This window comes from Phocoena sinus, chromosome 14 (assembly GCF_008692025.1).
Source record: "Phocoena sinus isolate mPhoSin1 chromosome 14, mPhoSin1.pri, whole genome shotgun sequence".
In the NCBI taxonomy this organism is placed as follows: Eukaryota; Metazoa; Chordata; class Mammalia; order Artiodactyla; family Phocoenidae; genus Phocoena; species Phocoena sinus.
Genome location: NC_045776.1, coordinates 15,965,767 through 15,981,314, shown reverse-complemented (window position 1 = coordinate 15,981,314; position 15,548 = coordinate 15,965,767). Strand labels below are relative to the sequence as shown.

General features: G+C 38.2%; 1 protein-coding gene across 2 annotated transcripts in view; it reads left to right on the top strand.

Moving 5' to 3' along the window:
* Positions 1-15,548, top strand: part of MALT1 (MALT1 paracaspase) — a 59,778-nt gene that overhangs the window by 36,135 nt on the left and 8,095 nt on the right. For both annotated transcript variants that reach the window (XM_032654274.1, XM_032654273.1), the window contains 5 exons: positions 594-797; positions 8,751-8,928; positions 10,061-10,135; positions 10,674-10,801; positions 14,585-14,734. In XM_032654274.1, the coding sequence (XP_032510165.1) occupies positions 594-797; positions 8,751-8,928; positions 10,061-10,135; positions 10,674-10,801; positions 14,585-14,734 (735 nt within the window). The remainder of the gene's footprint in view (positions 1-593; positions 798-8,750; positions 8,929-10,060; positions 10,136-10,673; positions 10,802-14,584; positions 14,735-15,548) is intronic.

Genomic DNA, 15,548 nt, shown 5'->3' with positions numbered 1-15,548 from the left:
AGTCTTCATGCAGCCCTGAGGTAACCGCATCTCACCCAAACACGAAATTTTTTTTAAAGAAGCTAACGGGAGACAGTACATCAACTGAAAATTTAAAAGTACAGTACTTGTTAAACTCCTGCTTTTCCCTCCTCTTTGGTATTTCCCCTTATCTGCTCTGATGGGAATTCTTCCTTTCCCTCTTTTTGGTATTTCTTTTGTTTCTAGCCTGTTCCGTTGTCAGCAAAACAGAACCTAATTTGATGGGAACCCAATTCCAAACATTCTTTGTTTAAATTTGCTCTAAAAGTCTATATTGAATATTCTTTCCTTCTGTTGTGAATCAGTAAAAGTATTACTTTAATATTAGTTACTATTACGCTTCATATACAGCTAATATCCTTTGCCTGGTTCTCAAAAGCATCAATTAATTTCAGTTGTTTGATTCATCAGCCTCTGTATCCTCAATAGAGTTTATTGGTCTGCTATGTAAGGTGTTCACTCTAAAATGAAATTAAATAATGAAATCTTATTTGTAAAGTATTTTATTAGGTTTAATTTTTATATCCTCCTTTAAATTTCTCCCCCTCCCGCCCCCTTTTTTTTTTAAATAGCAAAGGACAAGGTTGCTCTTTTGATAGGAAATATGAATTACTGGGAGCACCCCAAGCTTAAAGCTCCTTTGGTGGATGTGTATGAATTGACCAACTTGTTAAGACAGCTAGATTTCAAAGTCGTTTCACTGCTGGATCTTACTGAATATGAGATGCGTAATGCCGTGGATGAATTTTTACTGCTTTTAGACAAAGGAGTCTATGGTAAGATGTTTGTCATCTTTGCTTTTATAATTATCCACTGTTTTTCTTGTATAAGTTAGGTTAAGAGTTAAAAAACAGAAAGGCATGGTAAACGGATTGTTGAAAAGTTTTATTCTTGTAATAAAAGATGGATTTTGATCTTCATTCCATAGTTCCATATGACTAATTAGCTTGATGTCTTTACTTTCATGTGTCAAAACAATGTTGTTCTTATTAGAATTCTTACCTATCTTACGTGATTCTGTTTTATTGACTACGAGATCTACAGTATAGTAAAGTTCAATGACCAAATAGCAAATTGTATATTCATATATGTTAAATATTACTGTGTGTGTGTGTGTTTAGCGTACAAAATGCTGTAACCGAATGAACATTTCACGTTTGTTTCCTTTTTCTAACTATTGCATAGTATTTTCAGGTCTTTTAGTGGGAACTACAGTAGAATTTAACAAGAAAATGTTGGGGAGTGAGACATGTGAAAGCAATCAGTAAACTAAAGTTTTATGCAGATGCAGTTAAAGATGGACCTCCACAAAAATTCTAACAGTAAATTTGTAATGGTTTTTCTCATTCTTTTAAATATGTTAAGAACACTACATATATGTCAGTGATTCTTTAAAGAGAGAATATGCTGTCAGTAGTAAGCAATTTCTTTGGTAATTTCTTTCTTTTAGTGGGCATAACCACGAGCATGGAACGGCCAAATGTTGTGCTGTGAGCCATGTGTCTCAGAGTTGTGCTCACCACGATGTTGTGTAATAACATTCAGCTGCTGGGAAAGTGACATCTCCAGGCCTGTTGTCAGGATGCCACCGATAAACAAAGCGTCAATTTGGCTTCTATACCTTTCCAATTATTTTACTTCAATAATTTCTAAATGTAGCCTTTTTACTTCTAATTAGAGTCATACGATGAGGCAAGCTTGGTACAACTGCTAAAGGTTCTCAGAGTAGAATTTTTAATGGAAGAAAAGATTTTTTTCCAAGATTTAACACATTACTGTATGTGGGATGAGGGACAGTCTTAAAATCGCACTAAATAAGTTTTAAATGAGTTTCTTCTTAAGTAATAAGGATTACAGTTGTTAGGCAGGTGAATCGACAAATTAAATCTCTCAGATTTGGGATTTCAACTATTACGGTGACGTTTTAATAACATAATCTTGTTTATGAGTATATAAAGTGATGAATCTGGGTGAATCCATTCATTTGTCTTATGAAAACATGGTAGAATATATGATACTAATGTACCTTTGTGGTAGTTGGTTTATATTTTTAGTCTCTAATAAGGTGGTTGGTTGATTATTTTTATATTACATAATTTATCTCCATTTTTAAGTGCATAGATGGCTTAAACAGGAAAAGGCTTCTAAAACTTCCCCAAAAGTAAGGAGGTAGAAGGAAAAAATATTTACCGACTTAGGTTTTGGGATTGGTGAAGTATTTTAAGAGTGAGGGAATTATATGAAGAATTATGTACTTGATTATTTGTTCTCATTTCTTATTAACATTATCACCTTGGCTTTAAGTCCTTGGTTTGGCTTTTTAAATCAAAACTTTTAATTGCCCCTGCAAGCTTGAGAACCAGAAATAGTTAAAGTTCTGGCAAGAAGAGTTCAGCTTATGCTGAAGCTTTGCCCCAGTATGAAAACCTCAACTTGGAATATGGAATAAATAGGTATATTAAAGCGAAATGGCAGCTTAAGAAAGCTGGAAAAGATGTTTAAATACTACTGATTCATGTCTTAACAGGGTGGCTGCATTATATTTTGAAGTATTGTGAATATCCCAAACATCAGACACATCTACTTTCCATGTAAGTGTGGTAGAGGCCTGAGGGCATAGGCGTTTCCCCTGGACTGTGCCCTGTGTCCAGCTGACAGCCCCGGGGGGCCAGGAGTACTTCGGGGGTAGGGGAGGCCGAGGCAGAGTCATAGGAATTTCCCATTAGATGTGGGAAACACAGGCATTCAAGTTTATGCCCTTTTGTATTATAGTGCCCTTGGGTTTGTAAGAGAAATAAAAATTAACAGAAAATAAGTAACTCAAATTTTAAACATATATAAACATTAAAAACACAATCTAAGAACAGGAATAACTGACTTAAATACTACATGTCCTTGAAGATAAATAAGGATAAAGATTTCAGTTGTATAGATAAACCAGGATGGAGAGTAACTACATATTTGGCTTGATATCCACCCTACGTAACACCTTTTGACATTCGTCACTTGCTGCAGCTTAGATATGCTTTGATAGAAAACAAGATTAAAGGAGTCCCCTAGAGTCTGTCATACAGAGTGAAGTAAGTCAGAGAGAGAAAAACAAATACCGTATGCTAACACATATGTAGGGAATCTTTAAAAAAAAAAAAAAAAGGGTCATGAAGAACCTAGGGGCAGGATGGGAATAAAGACACAGACCTACTAGAGAATGGACTTGAGGATACAGGGAGAGGGAAGGGTAAGCTGGGACGAAGTGAGACAGTGGCATGGACATATATACACTACCAAATGTAAAATAGATAGCCAGTGGGAAGCAGCCGCATAGCACAGAGAGATCAGCTCGGTGCTTTGTGACCACCTAGAGGGGCGGGATAGGGAAGGTGGGAGGGAGGGAGACGCAAGAGGGAAGAGATATGAGGGTATATGTATATGTATAGCTGATTCACTTTGTTATAAAGCAGAAACTAACACACCATTGTAAAGCAATTACACTCCAATAAAGATGTTTTTAAAAATAAATAAATAAAATACAATGCTAATGTCAAACCTGAAAAGAAAAAGAAAAAAGGAGTCTGGTCAGAATAAGGCCAAAGCCTCATTCACTCTAGGGGAATCATTCACGTCATTGTAGCTCAGTGGTTAAGCAACGAACCTGAGAGTAACCAACCCCAGGCTCGGCGCTCTGGCTTTTCTGCTTCCTACCTGTGTGACTATGACGAAGTTAATTCACTTTTCTAAGCCAAAAAGAACTTCTGAAATGGATAGGCTAAATTAATGAAGTTGTTCCAGAATAAGTAAGATAAAATAATCATCCCTGTGTCTGGCACACTAAAAGCGCTCAAAATACTGTAGCTATTGTTGTCATGATTTTCTGAATTCAGATTTTCCTTCACCGATAGATGGGGCATTTGGACAACATTCCACTTCAGGCCTCAACAGAGAAACCCAGCTTTCATCTGTTATTATGTGTTACGGTTCAGTCTAAGATTTTATTTGAAAAAAAAGAAGGGGTTTTTAAAGTGATAGTGTGGTGAAGTGATGAAAACCAGCACACCAACATTTTATATTTTCTGAGAGTAAAGTTAACTAGAAAGCCAGCAGTAGATAATAAAGAGACAGTATAACATAGCGCAGCAGTTACTCTGGCTGGCATCCCACTTCCGAGTCTATCGCTTATTAGTCATGTGAATGTGGGTGAGCCATTAAACCTCCCGGTGTCTCAGCTTTTACATCTGTAAGAGGGAGATGATAACATTGCCTACCTTATTGTGAGATATGTGTTGTGAGCATTATAAGATAATAAAAGTAAAGGGCCTTCTTCCAACAGTGCCTGGCGTGTAGTAAGAGCTATGTAGGTCGATGGCGGCAGCGGTGGTGGTCATGGTGGTGCATGTTCTAATCAGGCCCTGTGCCAGGTGCACTGCAGCTCAACTCAAGTGGGAAAATCTTCCATTTAAACAACTATTTTCTCTGTAGGCAAAAATAAATATCTGTGACAGACTATATTCTTAGAAATCATATTCCCAAGAAATAAAATTCCCAAAAGATCTAATTTATAAGATTGTATTTTTAACCACATTGAATTCTTTGACATTTTAAAAGAGATCTGTTTTGTCCTTCTATCCTTGAGTAATGAGGGTAGTTAATTAAACGTACAAGTAGTACTAGAGATGGAATTTTTAAAATACAGTCATTTGGTCTAGTTATTTAACATAAAAATGCTTAATCTCCTGCAGTATAATTTGTATGTAGACTTTGATACAAAATTCTTATTACACTTTTCATGAATTATTCTGCAGTGGAGAAAAGGTATTTTGTTGTCAGTGCCTTAATATCCATGATTGCAGAGCTGGGCATGCAGCAGTGAAACACTGGACCACACACTTAGCTTTTCCTGGATGATGGAGGCTGAACCTTCCCTTGAAGTTGCTTCTTCTCCCAAGCCAAGTCTTGCTTGAGCCAGAATGTGTTAAGTGATACAATGGGAGCAATACCCATGCTTTCTGGTTGGCTGTCTCTTAATGATATCAGTTGTAGAAATGGTACCATTGCTACTGAAAGTCAGACTCTTTCTAGAAAGGTCTCCAGATCTACCTCTGCCCTGACCAGTTTGCACTGTTAATTTAATACAGTCAAGAAGTAATTACTGGGGCTTCCCTGGTGGCGCAGTGGTTGAGAGTCCGCCTGCCGATGCAGGGGACGCAGGTTCGTGCCCCGGTCCGGGAGGATCCCACATGCCGCGAAGAGGCTGGGCCCGTGAGCCATGGCCGCTGAGCCTGCGCGTCTGGAGCCTGTGCTCCGCAACAGGAGAGGCCACAACAGTGAGAGGCCCACGTACTGCAAAAAAAAAAAAAAAAAAAAAAGAACTAATTACTGAGTTCCTGTTATGTCCCTAGCCCAGATAAAGAGTATTCTAGGTGTTGAGGGAGATACAGAAAATAAAGAACATGATCTATACTCCAAGAAAATTACAGGACTTCCCTGGTGGTCCAGTGGTTAAGACTCCAAGCTTCCACTGGGGGGGCGTGTGTTTGATCCCTGGTGGGAGAACTGAGATCCCACATGCCGCATGGCCCAACCAAAAAAAGGAAAGAAAATTATAAGTCCCTTAATATAATGGGAGGGGGAGAAGACTGTAAATGGAATCCAAACACCTATCAGCTACATGATTTTAAACAAATTGTTTAATCTTTTAAAATTTGATTTCCTCACTTATTAAATAGGTCATTTAAAGATTGTTATATGGGTTAAAATCAGATCATGTATATGAAGGTGCTTTGAAAACCATGAAAATGCTACGCAAATATAAAATTCCTGTTTTTATTACGATCGCTTTTATCAGAGAAACTATATCTACGTAGAACCGTAAAATGTCAATAAAGCAAATACTGTATATGACTTTAAGTGTCAAGAGTGCTGCTGTAGGATTTCCCAGCAGGGTGAGGCTGAAGTGTGTTAGAAAACTAGAGACCAGGTGATAAGTTGCTGAGGGTTCTGAACCTGAGATAAGCCTGGAGCCTTGGTGAAGATTTGGGTAGGTGGAAAGGAGATCGTGACCTGAGCAGGGTCATGGAGGTTACAGATAAGCATGTCTTGCTCTGGAAGCAGGAAAGAGAGAGCAGAGTCAGATTTTGAGTACTTGGCAGAGTATAAATTTTACTCTTTTAAAGTATACAATTCTTGGGCTTCCCTGGTGGCGCAGTGGTTGAGGGTCCTCCTGCCGATGCAGGGGATGCGGGTTCGTGCCCAAGTCCGGGAAGATCCCACGTGCCGCGGAGCAGCTGGGCCCGTGAGCCATGGCCGCTGAGCCTGCGCGTCCGGAGCCTGTGCTCCGCAACGGGAGAGGCCACAACAGTGAGAGGCGCACGTACCAAAAAATAAATAAATAAATAAAGTATACAATTCTTTTAAAGTATACAAGTGGTTTTTAGTATATGCACAAAGCTGGGCAGTCACCTAATTCCAGAACATTTTCATCACGCCCACAGAAAAACCCATATCCATTAGCGGTCACACCTCAGTCCTCCATACCCCAAACTCCTGGCAACACCAGATCACTTTCTGTCTCTGGATTTGTCTGTTGAGGACATTTCATATAAATGGAATCGCTCCATGTGCGTCCTTTTGCGTCTGGCTTCTTTCACTTAGCACAGTGTAGTTAAAGTTCATCTGCGGTAGTGTTACTTTTATGGCTAATGAGTCGTCCGTTGTGTGCATATAGAACGTTTTATTTATCCATTCATCAGCAGGTTGGCATTTAGGCATTTTCCAGTTTTTGGATATTGCGAATAGCACTGCTATGAACATTCGTGTGCCTATTCTTCTGTGGACACTTGTTTTCAGTTCTCTTGGATACTTCCCTTGGAGTGGAATTGCTGGGTCATATAATTCTGAGTTTCGTTTTTTGACGAACTGCTTGACTCCAAAGCGCCTGTGCTATTGTATATTCCTGCCGGAAATAAATGAGCTTTCTAATTTCTCTACATCCTTGTCAGCATTTGTTACTGCCTTTTTGATTATAGCCATGCTAATAAGTGTGAAATGGTATCTCATTGTTTTGTTTTGCATGGTTAATGATGTTGGGCATCTTTTCATGTGCTTATTTGCCATTTGTATATTGTCTTCGGAGAAATGTTTATTCAAATCCTTTGCCCGTTTTAAAATTGGATTGTCTTTTTATTGTTGAATTGAAGGGTTTTTTTTTTTTTTTTTTTTGCACTACACGGGTCTCTCACTGTTGTGGCCTCTCCCATTGCGGAGCACAGGCTCCAGACGCGCAAGCTCAGTGGCCATGGCTCACGGGCCCACCGCTCCGCGGCATGTGGGATCTTCCCAGACCAGGGCACGAACCCGTGTCCCCTGCATCGGCAGGCAGACTCCCAACCACTGCGCCACCAGGGAAGCCCTTGAAGGGTTCTTTATATTCTGCATACAAAGTGTCCTTACAGATACAGGATTCATCCTTACAAATATATATGTCCTTATAGACAGATAAGTATTTTCTCCCATTCTGTGAGTTGTCTTTTCACTTGATCTTCACGGCTTAGCGAATTAAACCCACTCCCTTTGTCGTGATTTTCAAAATGCTATCTGTGCACTCTTACTTTCATTTCCAGTGATCATTTAATTCCTTGCCAGGCTAGTCTCCTTTCCATTAGCTGTCATTCCAGGCCCAAGCTTCGTTTCTGTGCATCCTGCCTGTAACACACCTTGCTTTCTCGCTGCCTTTCCAGATCGCACCCTTTCTCTCAAGACCGTCCGTTATTGCTTCACCTTACACTGATATTCCTCTCTGCGCTTCATTCATTTCATACAGGGTTGCCCTCATCACATGATATATGGTATTTAATTAGATGCCGACTCTTCTTTAACTAATAACATGAGCGTGCCTGAATGAATTGCGAGACCCTCAGGGCCAGGAACTCTGTCTTCATTTCTTTTTCATTGTCCTCACTGCCTACATGATAATATTCAGGGCTCACTTGAGGTAGAATAAACCCAAACTGAATATATGGGTGGGCCCCTTTTGTCATTTTTTACCCGAAGTGATACATACGAAAGACCCATTTTTCTCATTTAAATAGGAGTTCAAGAAAAGTAGGCAACCTGGATCCTGCCCTCTAGGGCCAAAGGAAGCAAGTTTTCGTGGCCGTTTAAAGCCACATTCTTGCTAGGGGTTAGGGCTGTAACTACAAAGAGTTAGAGGGGCCTCCCTGGTGGTGCAGTGGTTGAGAATCCACCTGCCAATGCAGGGGACATGGGTTCGAATACTTGACACTGCAGTGGCTATTCGTCTGAGTTGTGTTTATTCCTTCATCCATTAAATACTATACTCCTGCTGTGTGCCAGGAATGCACAGATAAATGTAAGACTGCCCTGCCCTGAAGAAGTTTCTGGTTTCACAGAGGAGACAGATGAGTCAGCAAAGAAGTCCTTAGCCTTTTTTTGTATTTTAAGATCATGAGATAAAACTGCATTCCATATGATACCATTGGTTACAAATGTATTACCTTTATGAATTAAAACACACTTCTGGATAGCATCTTGATGTTGGTTGAAAATTCAGTACTTAAATAAAGATGGTTGTCAAAATAATTTAATACAAATTCAGTTAACACTGAGTTGTGTTTATAGTTGCACATATCTTAAATAAGCATGCATTAACATCCTTTTTTCTTAAAGAGTGCTACATGTTCAGAGTGCGATTTCTCTTTTTTCTTGCTTTTCAGGACTATTATATTATGCAGGACATGGTTATGAAAACTTCGGGAACAGCTTTATGGTCCCTGTTGATGCTCCAAATCCATATAGGTCTGAAAATTGCCTGTGTGTACAAAATATACTGAAATTGATGCAAGAAAAAGAAACCGGACTCAATGTGTTCCTGTTGGACATGTGCAGGAAAAGGTAAACTGTCCATTCTTTATATACTGAAACTTGTTCGTCAGTTAAATATCAACCTTGAGAAGTTAAATCTAAAGGCAAACCTCTGCATGGTAGGAATCACAAGTTTGTGAATTTTAGCTTATAGACTGAAAGTGATGAAGAAGAAAACTAGAGGAAAATATATTTTCTGTGTGTGTTTTACCTTTTCCTGTCTGCTCTAGGACAAAAGTGAAGAACAAAAGGGCATGGGTATTTTCTCATAATAGAAAAGATACAGGGGCTTCCCTGGTGGTGCAGTGGTTAAGAATCCACCTGCCAGTGCAGGGGACACGGTTTCCAGCCCTGGTCCGGGAAGATCCCACATGCCACGGAGCACCTAAGCCCGTGCGCCACAACTACTGAGCCTGTGCTCTAGAGCCCGCAAGCCACAACTGCTGAGCCTGTGTGCCGTAACTACTGAAGCTCGCGCGCCTAGAGCCCGTGCTCCGCAACAAGAGAAGCCACCGAAATGAGAAGCCCACACACCACAACAAAGAGTCGCTCCCGCTCGCCACCAACTAGAGAAAGCCTGAGTGCAGCAACGAAGACCCAACGCAGCCAAAAATAAATAATATAAATTAAAATTAAAAAAAAAAGGAAAACATACAGCTCTTCAGCCTGCCTTTAGAACGTTTCTAACAATCCCTGCAGCTGTTCCTCCAGGAATTAGCAGAGGCACCATGCATGGAGTGAGGGCCTCTAGTTAGTCATGGTATTGCAGACAGAAAAAGTTTAGCTGAAGCAGACGTTTGAAGATTTGGATCCCATTTGTCTGCCATTGTGATACTAAGGAGTGGAGCCAATGATGATTCTACTCAGGTTTAGTGTTTTGCTTGCTCAGCTTTTACCAGTCAAAATCCAATGGCCGAATTCAAATGTAACTCCAGTTTTAAAGCTAACAAGAAAAAAGGTGTGAGTCTGCTGTCTCAATAGTTTAGGAGCCCTGGATTACTTTTGGTAAATATGTAGCTAATAAGATAAAGGAATTTGAACCTATAATTTTAAGTTATGTGTAATAGGATAGTATCATGTTTGTCATTTATGTTCTTTTAAGAATGCTGTTTTAACTTTTCATATTTATATCTGTCCTTCTCCTCTCCTACCTTTTAAATAGAAATGACTACGATGATACCATCCCAATCTTGGACGCACTAAAAGTCACTGCCAATATTGTGTTTGGATATGCCACGTAAGAAACTTTTATGTTTTTGTTGAGGATTCCTTCATTCTTTGTTGACTTCTTTTTGATTGTAGATTAGAAGCCTAGAAATATCCATAGCCATCTAGGCATAAATTTGCCTCGATATTCTTTTTTTTGCGGACCGCGGGCCTCTCACTGTTGTGGCCTCTCCCGTTGCGGAGCACAGGCTCTGGACGCGCAGGCTCAGCAGCCATGGCTCACGGGCCCAGCCGCTCCACGGCATGTGGGATCTTCCCAGACCGGGACACGAACCCGTGTCCCCTGCATGGCAGGCGGACTCTCAACCACTGCGCCACCGGGGAAGCCCTGCCTCGATATTCTTGATAGAAATTTTTAAATAATTGACTTCAGCACTTCATAGCTTGGCATCTTCTTTTTACTAAGCAGCAAAGCATTTAGTTCTTGCTTAAAGATTAACTCTTTATTTGGGATGCCACGAGAGAGGCGGGGAGTACATGAGGCTCCTCAGTTTTTGCAGAAGCCTCATGCGGCAAGTGCTTGCTTTTTTAAAAATGTCTTTTTTCAGGTGTCAAGGAGCAGAAGCCTTTGAAATACAGCATTCTGGGTTGGCAAATGGAATCTTCATGAAATTTTTAAAAGATAGATTATTAGAAGAAAAGAAAATAACTGTGTTACTGGATGAAGTTGCGGAAGGTAAAATAAAAACTAAAGAGAAAGCTACTCAGGGTTCTCTGTTGGGTCATTATTTTATTCCTATTGTTACTGTGCAGATTTGGAATTCGTATTTATAAGACAATTTTTTTTTATATAATGTTCACAACACTCAGGTTTCCCTCCTTCCCCCCCTATTGGCTTAGCTACATGCATCTGTGCAGTATTACTTGAAGTACGAGTCTGACCCCAGACGTGGTTGTGAAATAAATGAAGTTTAATCCTCAGAGCTCTTCACCTTGTTTCTATGCTTAGTGCCTGTTGCTGCCCGGTCTGCTTATTTGCAAAAAAAAAAAAAAAATTGCCTAATGAGCATCCTCTTTCAGGATCAGACAGATAAACTTTACAGAAATGCTGAGACCCTATGGGGAAAAGCTGGGTTCTTTTTTTTTTTTTTTCTTGATGAACTTAGCAGTTTTAAAATTCTGCTTTAAGGACAGGATCCTAAAGGTCTAACACCATGTCTTCCATTCCCTTCTATTCCTTCCTTCCCTGCCTGGCATAATGCTGTGCTCGTGTCAGGTGTTGAATAATCACATGTTACAGCCGTAGATTGACATGTGTTTTTTGAAATGCCATTTTACAAGTCATATCAAAAAGAAGGCAGTTCTTTTACACACTGGCTCACTAGCAAATGGAGTTTCATGGATGTTCCTAAGATGGCAGCTTGAGTGTATGGTATCTGAGTGTTTCACGACCTGCTGTTAGTCACATTCGTTTATTTTCATATTTTTGTTGGTGTAGATCCCTTAGCTGGATCACTTAACTACTTTCCCCTTTAATGTAAACAGTCAGAGCTTTGGCCCTCCTTCTTCAACCAAAGAAGTTCTGCTTTTATCTGTTTTACATATTATGTGGGCTTCTATTTAAGTTCTCATTTGAAGACAAAGTTCTGGTGCTTAAAAAAAAAAAGCCTTTGGAGTATGTCAGTTATTTTCAAAGTGAGATCTGTGAAGGTGCTTCAAAGACTCTAAAATGCTTTATTCTAATTTTAGTCTTTAAGATATATTAACTATCTTAACACTTAGTAAAAAGCACCAGTTCACCCACATATGATATATACTTTGTTGTTATGGCAATGAGTGGCATCCCAGTATGTGCTATGAGTTTATATCTGAACTTCTGGATTATATTTTTATTATATATTTGAACTTTGGATCTTCTGGATAACTTAAAAATATTCAGAAAAAAATGTAAGTATTCAAAGATCATAGACCAAATAGTCAAGGCAGAAAAACTACCTTTCCAGTTTTAGTTGTGTACCCGTGAAACAAAATATGAAATAAGCGGACTGCTGTTACAAGGCTCCAGTTGTTAATCTGTGACCCCGGATTTTGATCTTTGTACTCCAGACAGCATTATTGTTCAGTTGCTTGAAATTGCAAAATAAATTCTTTCCTATCTAGTTTTAGCAGTATGGCATTTAAGGGACCCAAAAACCATCTTACTATATAAAACTCCAAGACCTGCTAGAAAAAATTATTTAATTAGTATTTCATTTTTAATGATGTAAGTCCCTTAGAACATACTTCTGACAGTTTTTATTGTGAAATTAGTTGTTTAGCATGAATCTCAGACCTTGACAGTAATCTACATCCAATTATATGTTCCCTCTCTCTCTTTCCTTGCCCCCCCTTACACGGTAACCATCATTCTAAATCTTGTTTATCATTCCCTTGATTTGCTTCTTACATAGTTTTAATTGAGTTTATATTATGTCTGCAAGAAGTATGTATATTTTAATTTTAGTTGTTTTTAACTTTATCAAAAGATATTATGCTGTGTATTTGGGACTTGAAGTTTTTCAATTAATGTTATATTGGTAAGAGTAATCCATATTGTTGCATGACTGTGGTTCATTCATTTTGACTGTATTATAATATTCTACTGTGCAAACATACTAGTTTTTTCAGCTGCTCTCCTATTGAGCATTTGAGTTACATCCCAGTTTTTGCTATCGTGAACAGTACCGTTGTAACAATCTCTTATATGTCTCCTGGAGTATGTATGCAAGAGTTTCTTTGGGGTATAAATCCAGTATTTGGAATTACTGGATCATGGGGTATGTCAGTATTCAATTTTAAGAAATAATGCCAAACCGTTCTGCAAAGTGGTTGCACCAATCTACACTTACCCGCTTCCCCGTAATGTACAAGAGGTCGTGTAAATCCACACTCTTTTCATCACTTCATATGTCAGACTTTTTTATTTTTGCCAATCAGATGTGTTAAATACTATCTCATTGTGGTTTTGATTTGGGTTTCCCTGATTGTTAGTGATATTGAACATGTTTTTAATGGCAATACGTATGTCTTCTCATGAAAATCTGCTCGTGTCCTTGGTCCATTTTTCTATTGTGGTGTTTTTGCTCTTCTTACTGATTTAGAGGAATTCTGATATGTTCTTGATGTCGCACTAGCTAGGACCTCTGAGACATTCTTGAATAAAAGTAGCAGTGGTAGACATTCTTGCCTCATTTCTGATTTTAAACGGAATGCTTCTAATATTTTCACATTTAGAATCAATGAATTTAAATCCAACGTGATAACCTTTCTCCTTCAGCTAGAAAATTTAGTTCAGCTACCTTTACCGTGGGCTTTTTGTATCTGTTTGAACCATTTAATTTTTTATTTGGCTCATTCTTCCTTTTTCCTCTTTTAAAAAATTGATTTCTACATCTTCTCTCCTACAACAATATAATTTTATATATGCTCATGACCCTTAGGCTCCCCTGCAACCCCCAATATGTTGATATAACTTAGTTCTCAATTGTTTGATATATTCCTCCCATTCTGTGTGTGTGTGTGTGTGTGTTTATAATAATCATATATATAAAATCACACTCTGTCTCTCTCTCTCTGACCTTACTATTGGTGAAAGAAAAACATTTGGAATCTCTTTGTGAGCAAAAGGGATAAAGTCTTAGAGTTTTATGTCTCTTTTTCCCAGATAAGTAACTACTTTCCCAAGACAGATATTAATCTATTTTTATTAATATATACAGAAATGGGATACATTTCTTGTAATGTATTCATACAAAAGAATATCTGGTTTTATAAATTTAAATTGAGATTTGTTACTATTCATAAGTCTCTAAATCATGTTGAATGAAAATAGTATTACAAAAATATGTGTGTAACGTTTTTGTTAAGCACAAAATCTAAAATGTTCGCACATACTATTTACCAATATCTACATGAGTGAAACTTAAAATATGCATAAGAATATACAGAGTACTTTGGTTACTTTGAGTTGGGGGAGGACAGTGATGGTGCTTTAACATATTGGTAGTTTTAACACATTATTTCCTTTTTTAAAAACAAATCTTAGGTAAAGACAGCATGATATTTTAACTTGCTCATAGCTGTGTCATCATTTATTATGAGAATGTATTTGTTTATCATGTTGAGAATGGATTTCTCAACAGAGTATAGACATAAAATTATGACTGCCCATACAGTAAAGAAATACATTTTCAGCCCTTTGTGAATTTCAAGGCTTAAAATATTGGGGATTCATTAATAGAATTATAGAAGATAAAAGCTAGAAAGGGGCCTTTAGAAGTGAGCTGGCCCAGTATTTTTACCTTTTTGCTCACTGCTATATCCCTAGCACCTGGAACCATGCCTGGCACATAGTAGGTGCTTGGTAAATGTCTGTTGAGTGAATAAGTGATATTGAGGATATAGTGTGATTTGTAGAAGAGTTCTTGGTCTAAATGAAAGGATGTGGTCTTAAGACCTATATTCACTTCTTATCTTTTAGATATGGGTAAATGTCACCTTACCAAAGGCAAACAGGCTCTAGAGATTCGAAGTAGCTTATCTGAAAAGAGAGCACTCACTGACCCAATACAGGGAACAGCACATTCTGCGGAATCTCTGGTGCGGAATCTCCAGTGGGCCAAGGCACATGGTACAGTAAAGTCTATTTTCTATGAGCTGTTTCTATAATATGTTTATATAAAATCGTAAAGTGTTTTTCCTTCTGAACATACAGCTTTCCTCCGAATTCTGTAAGGAAAATATTTTAGCCTAGTGAGTAAACCCAAGACTAAGCAAAGGTTTCAGTTATAGATATTACACTGATTTATTTGATGTTGGAAATATTAAATTAACCCATTATTTTCACCTTTGGTAAAATTAAAATGATCATTCTTAAATTCTATCTTTAAAACTATATTCAATTTGTCTAACATACAATCCCTTAGATTCTCCTGTATTGTGAGATGTTGAAACGTGCCATTTCAAAAATCAGACAGTCCCCTACCTGATAAACATGTTTTCTGTAAAATGGGGACAAGAAGTAGTGCTTACTTGATAGGGTTGTTGATACTGAATGAAATCACATGTAAAGACACAAACGTGATGGTCAGCAAATACTGAATGCTTACAAATATTACTGAGCATAGCTGAGCATTGTCTCCTGGACGTTTGAATCCATGGGTGGGTGAGCAAGAGAAAGAAGGTGAGGCAGAAATCATCTGCAACTTAATCACCTCTGGTAATTCTATGTGATTTAGTGAAAAAGTAAGTTTAAAGTATTGGCTGAAATAATAGTTGGTTGAATCGTCTATGAATCCCAAATATCTATGCTGTGGATACATTATTAAGTGATAACTGAAAATTAATTGTATTTGTTGAACTCCTATATAATGTCTTATTTTTCGTAACAGTCTGTTCTCTAAGATATATTTTTGGTAAATTAACACATTGAAGCACATTAAATA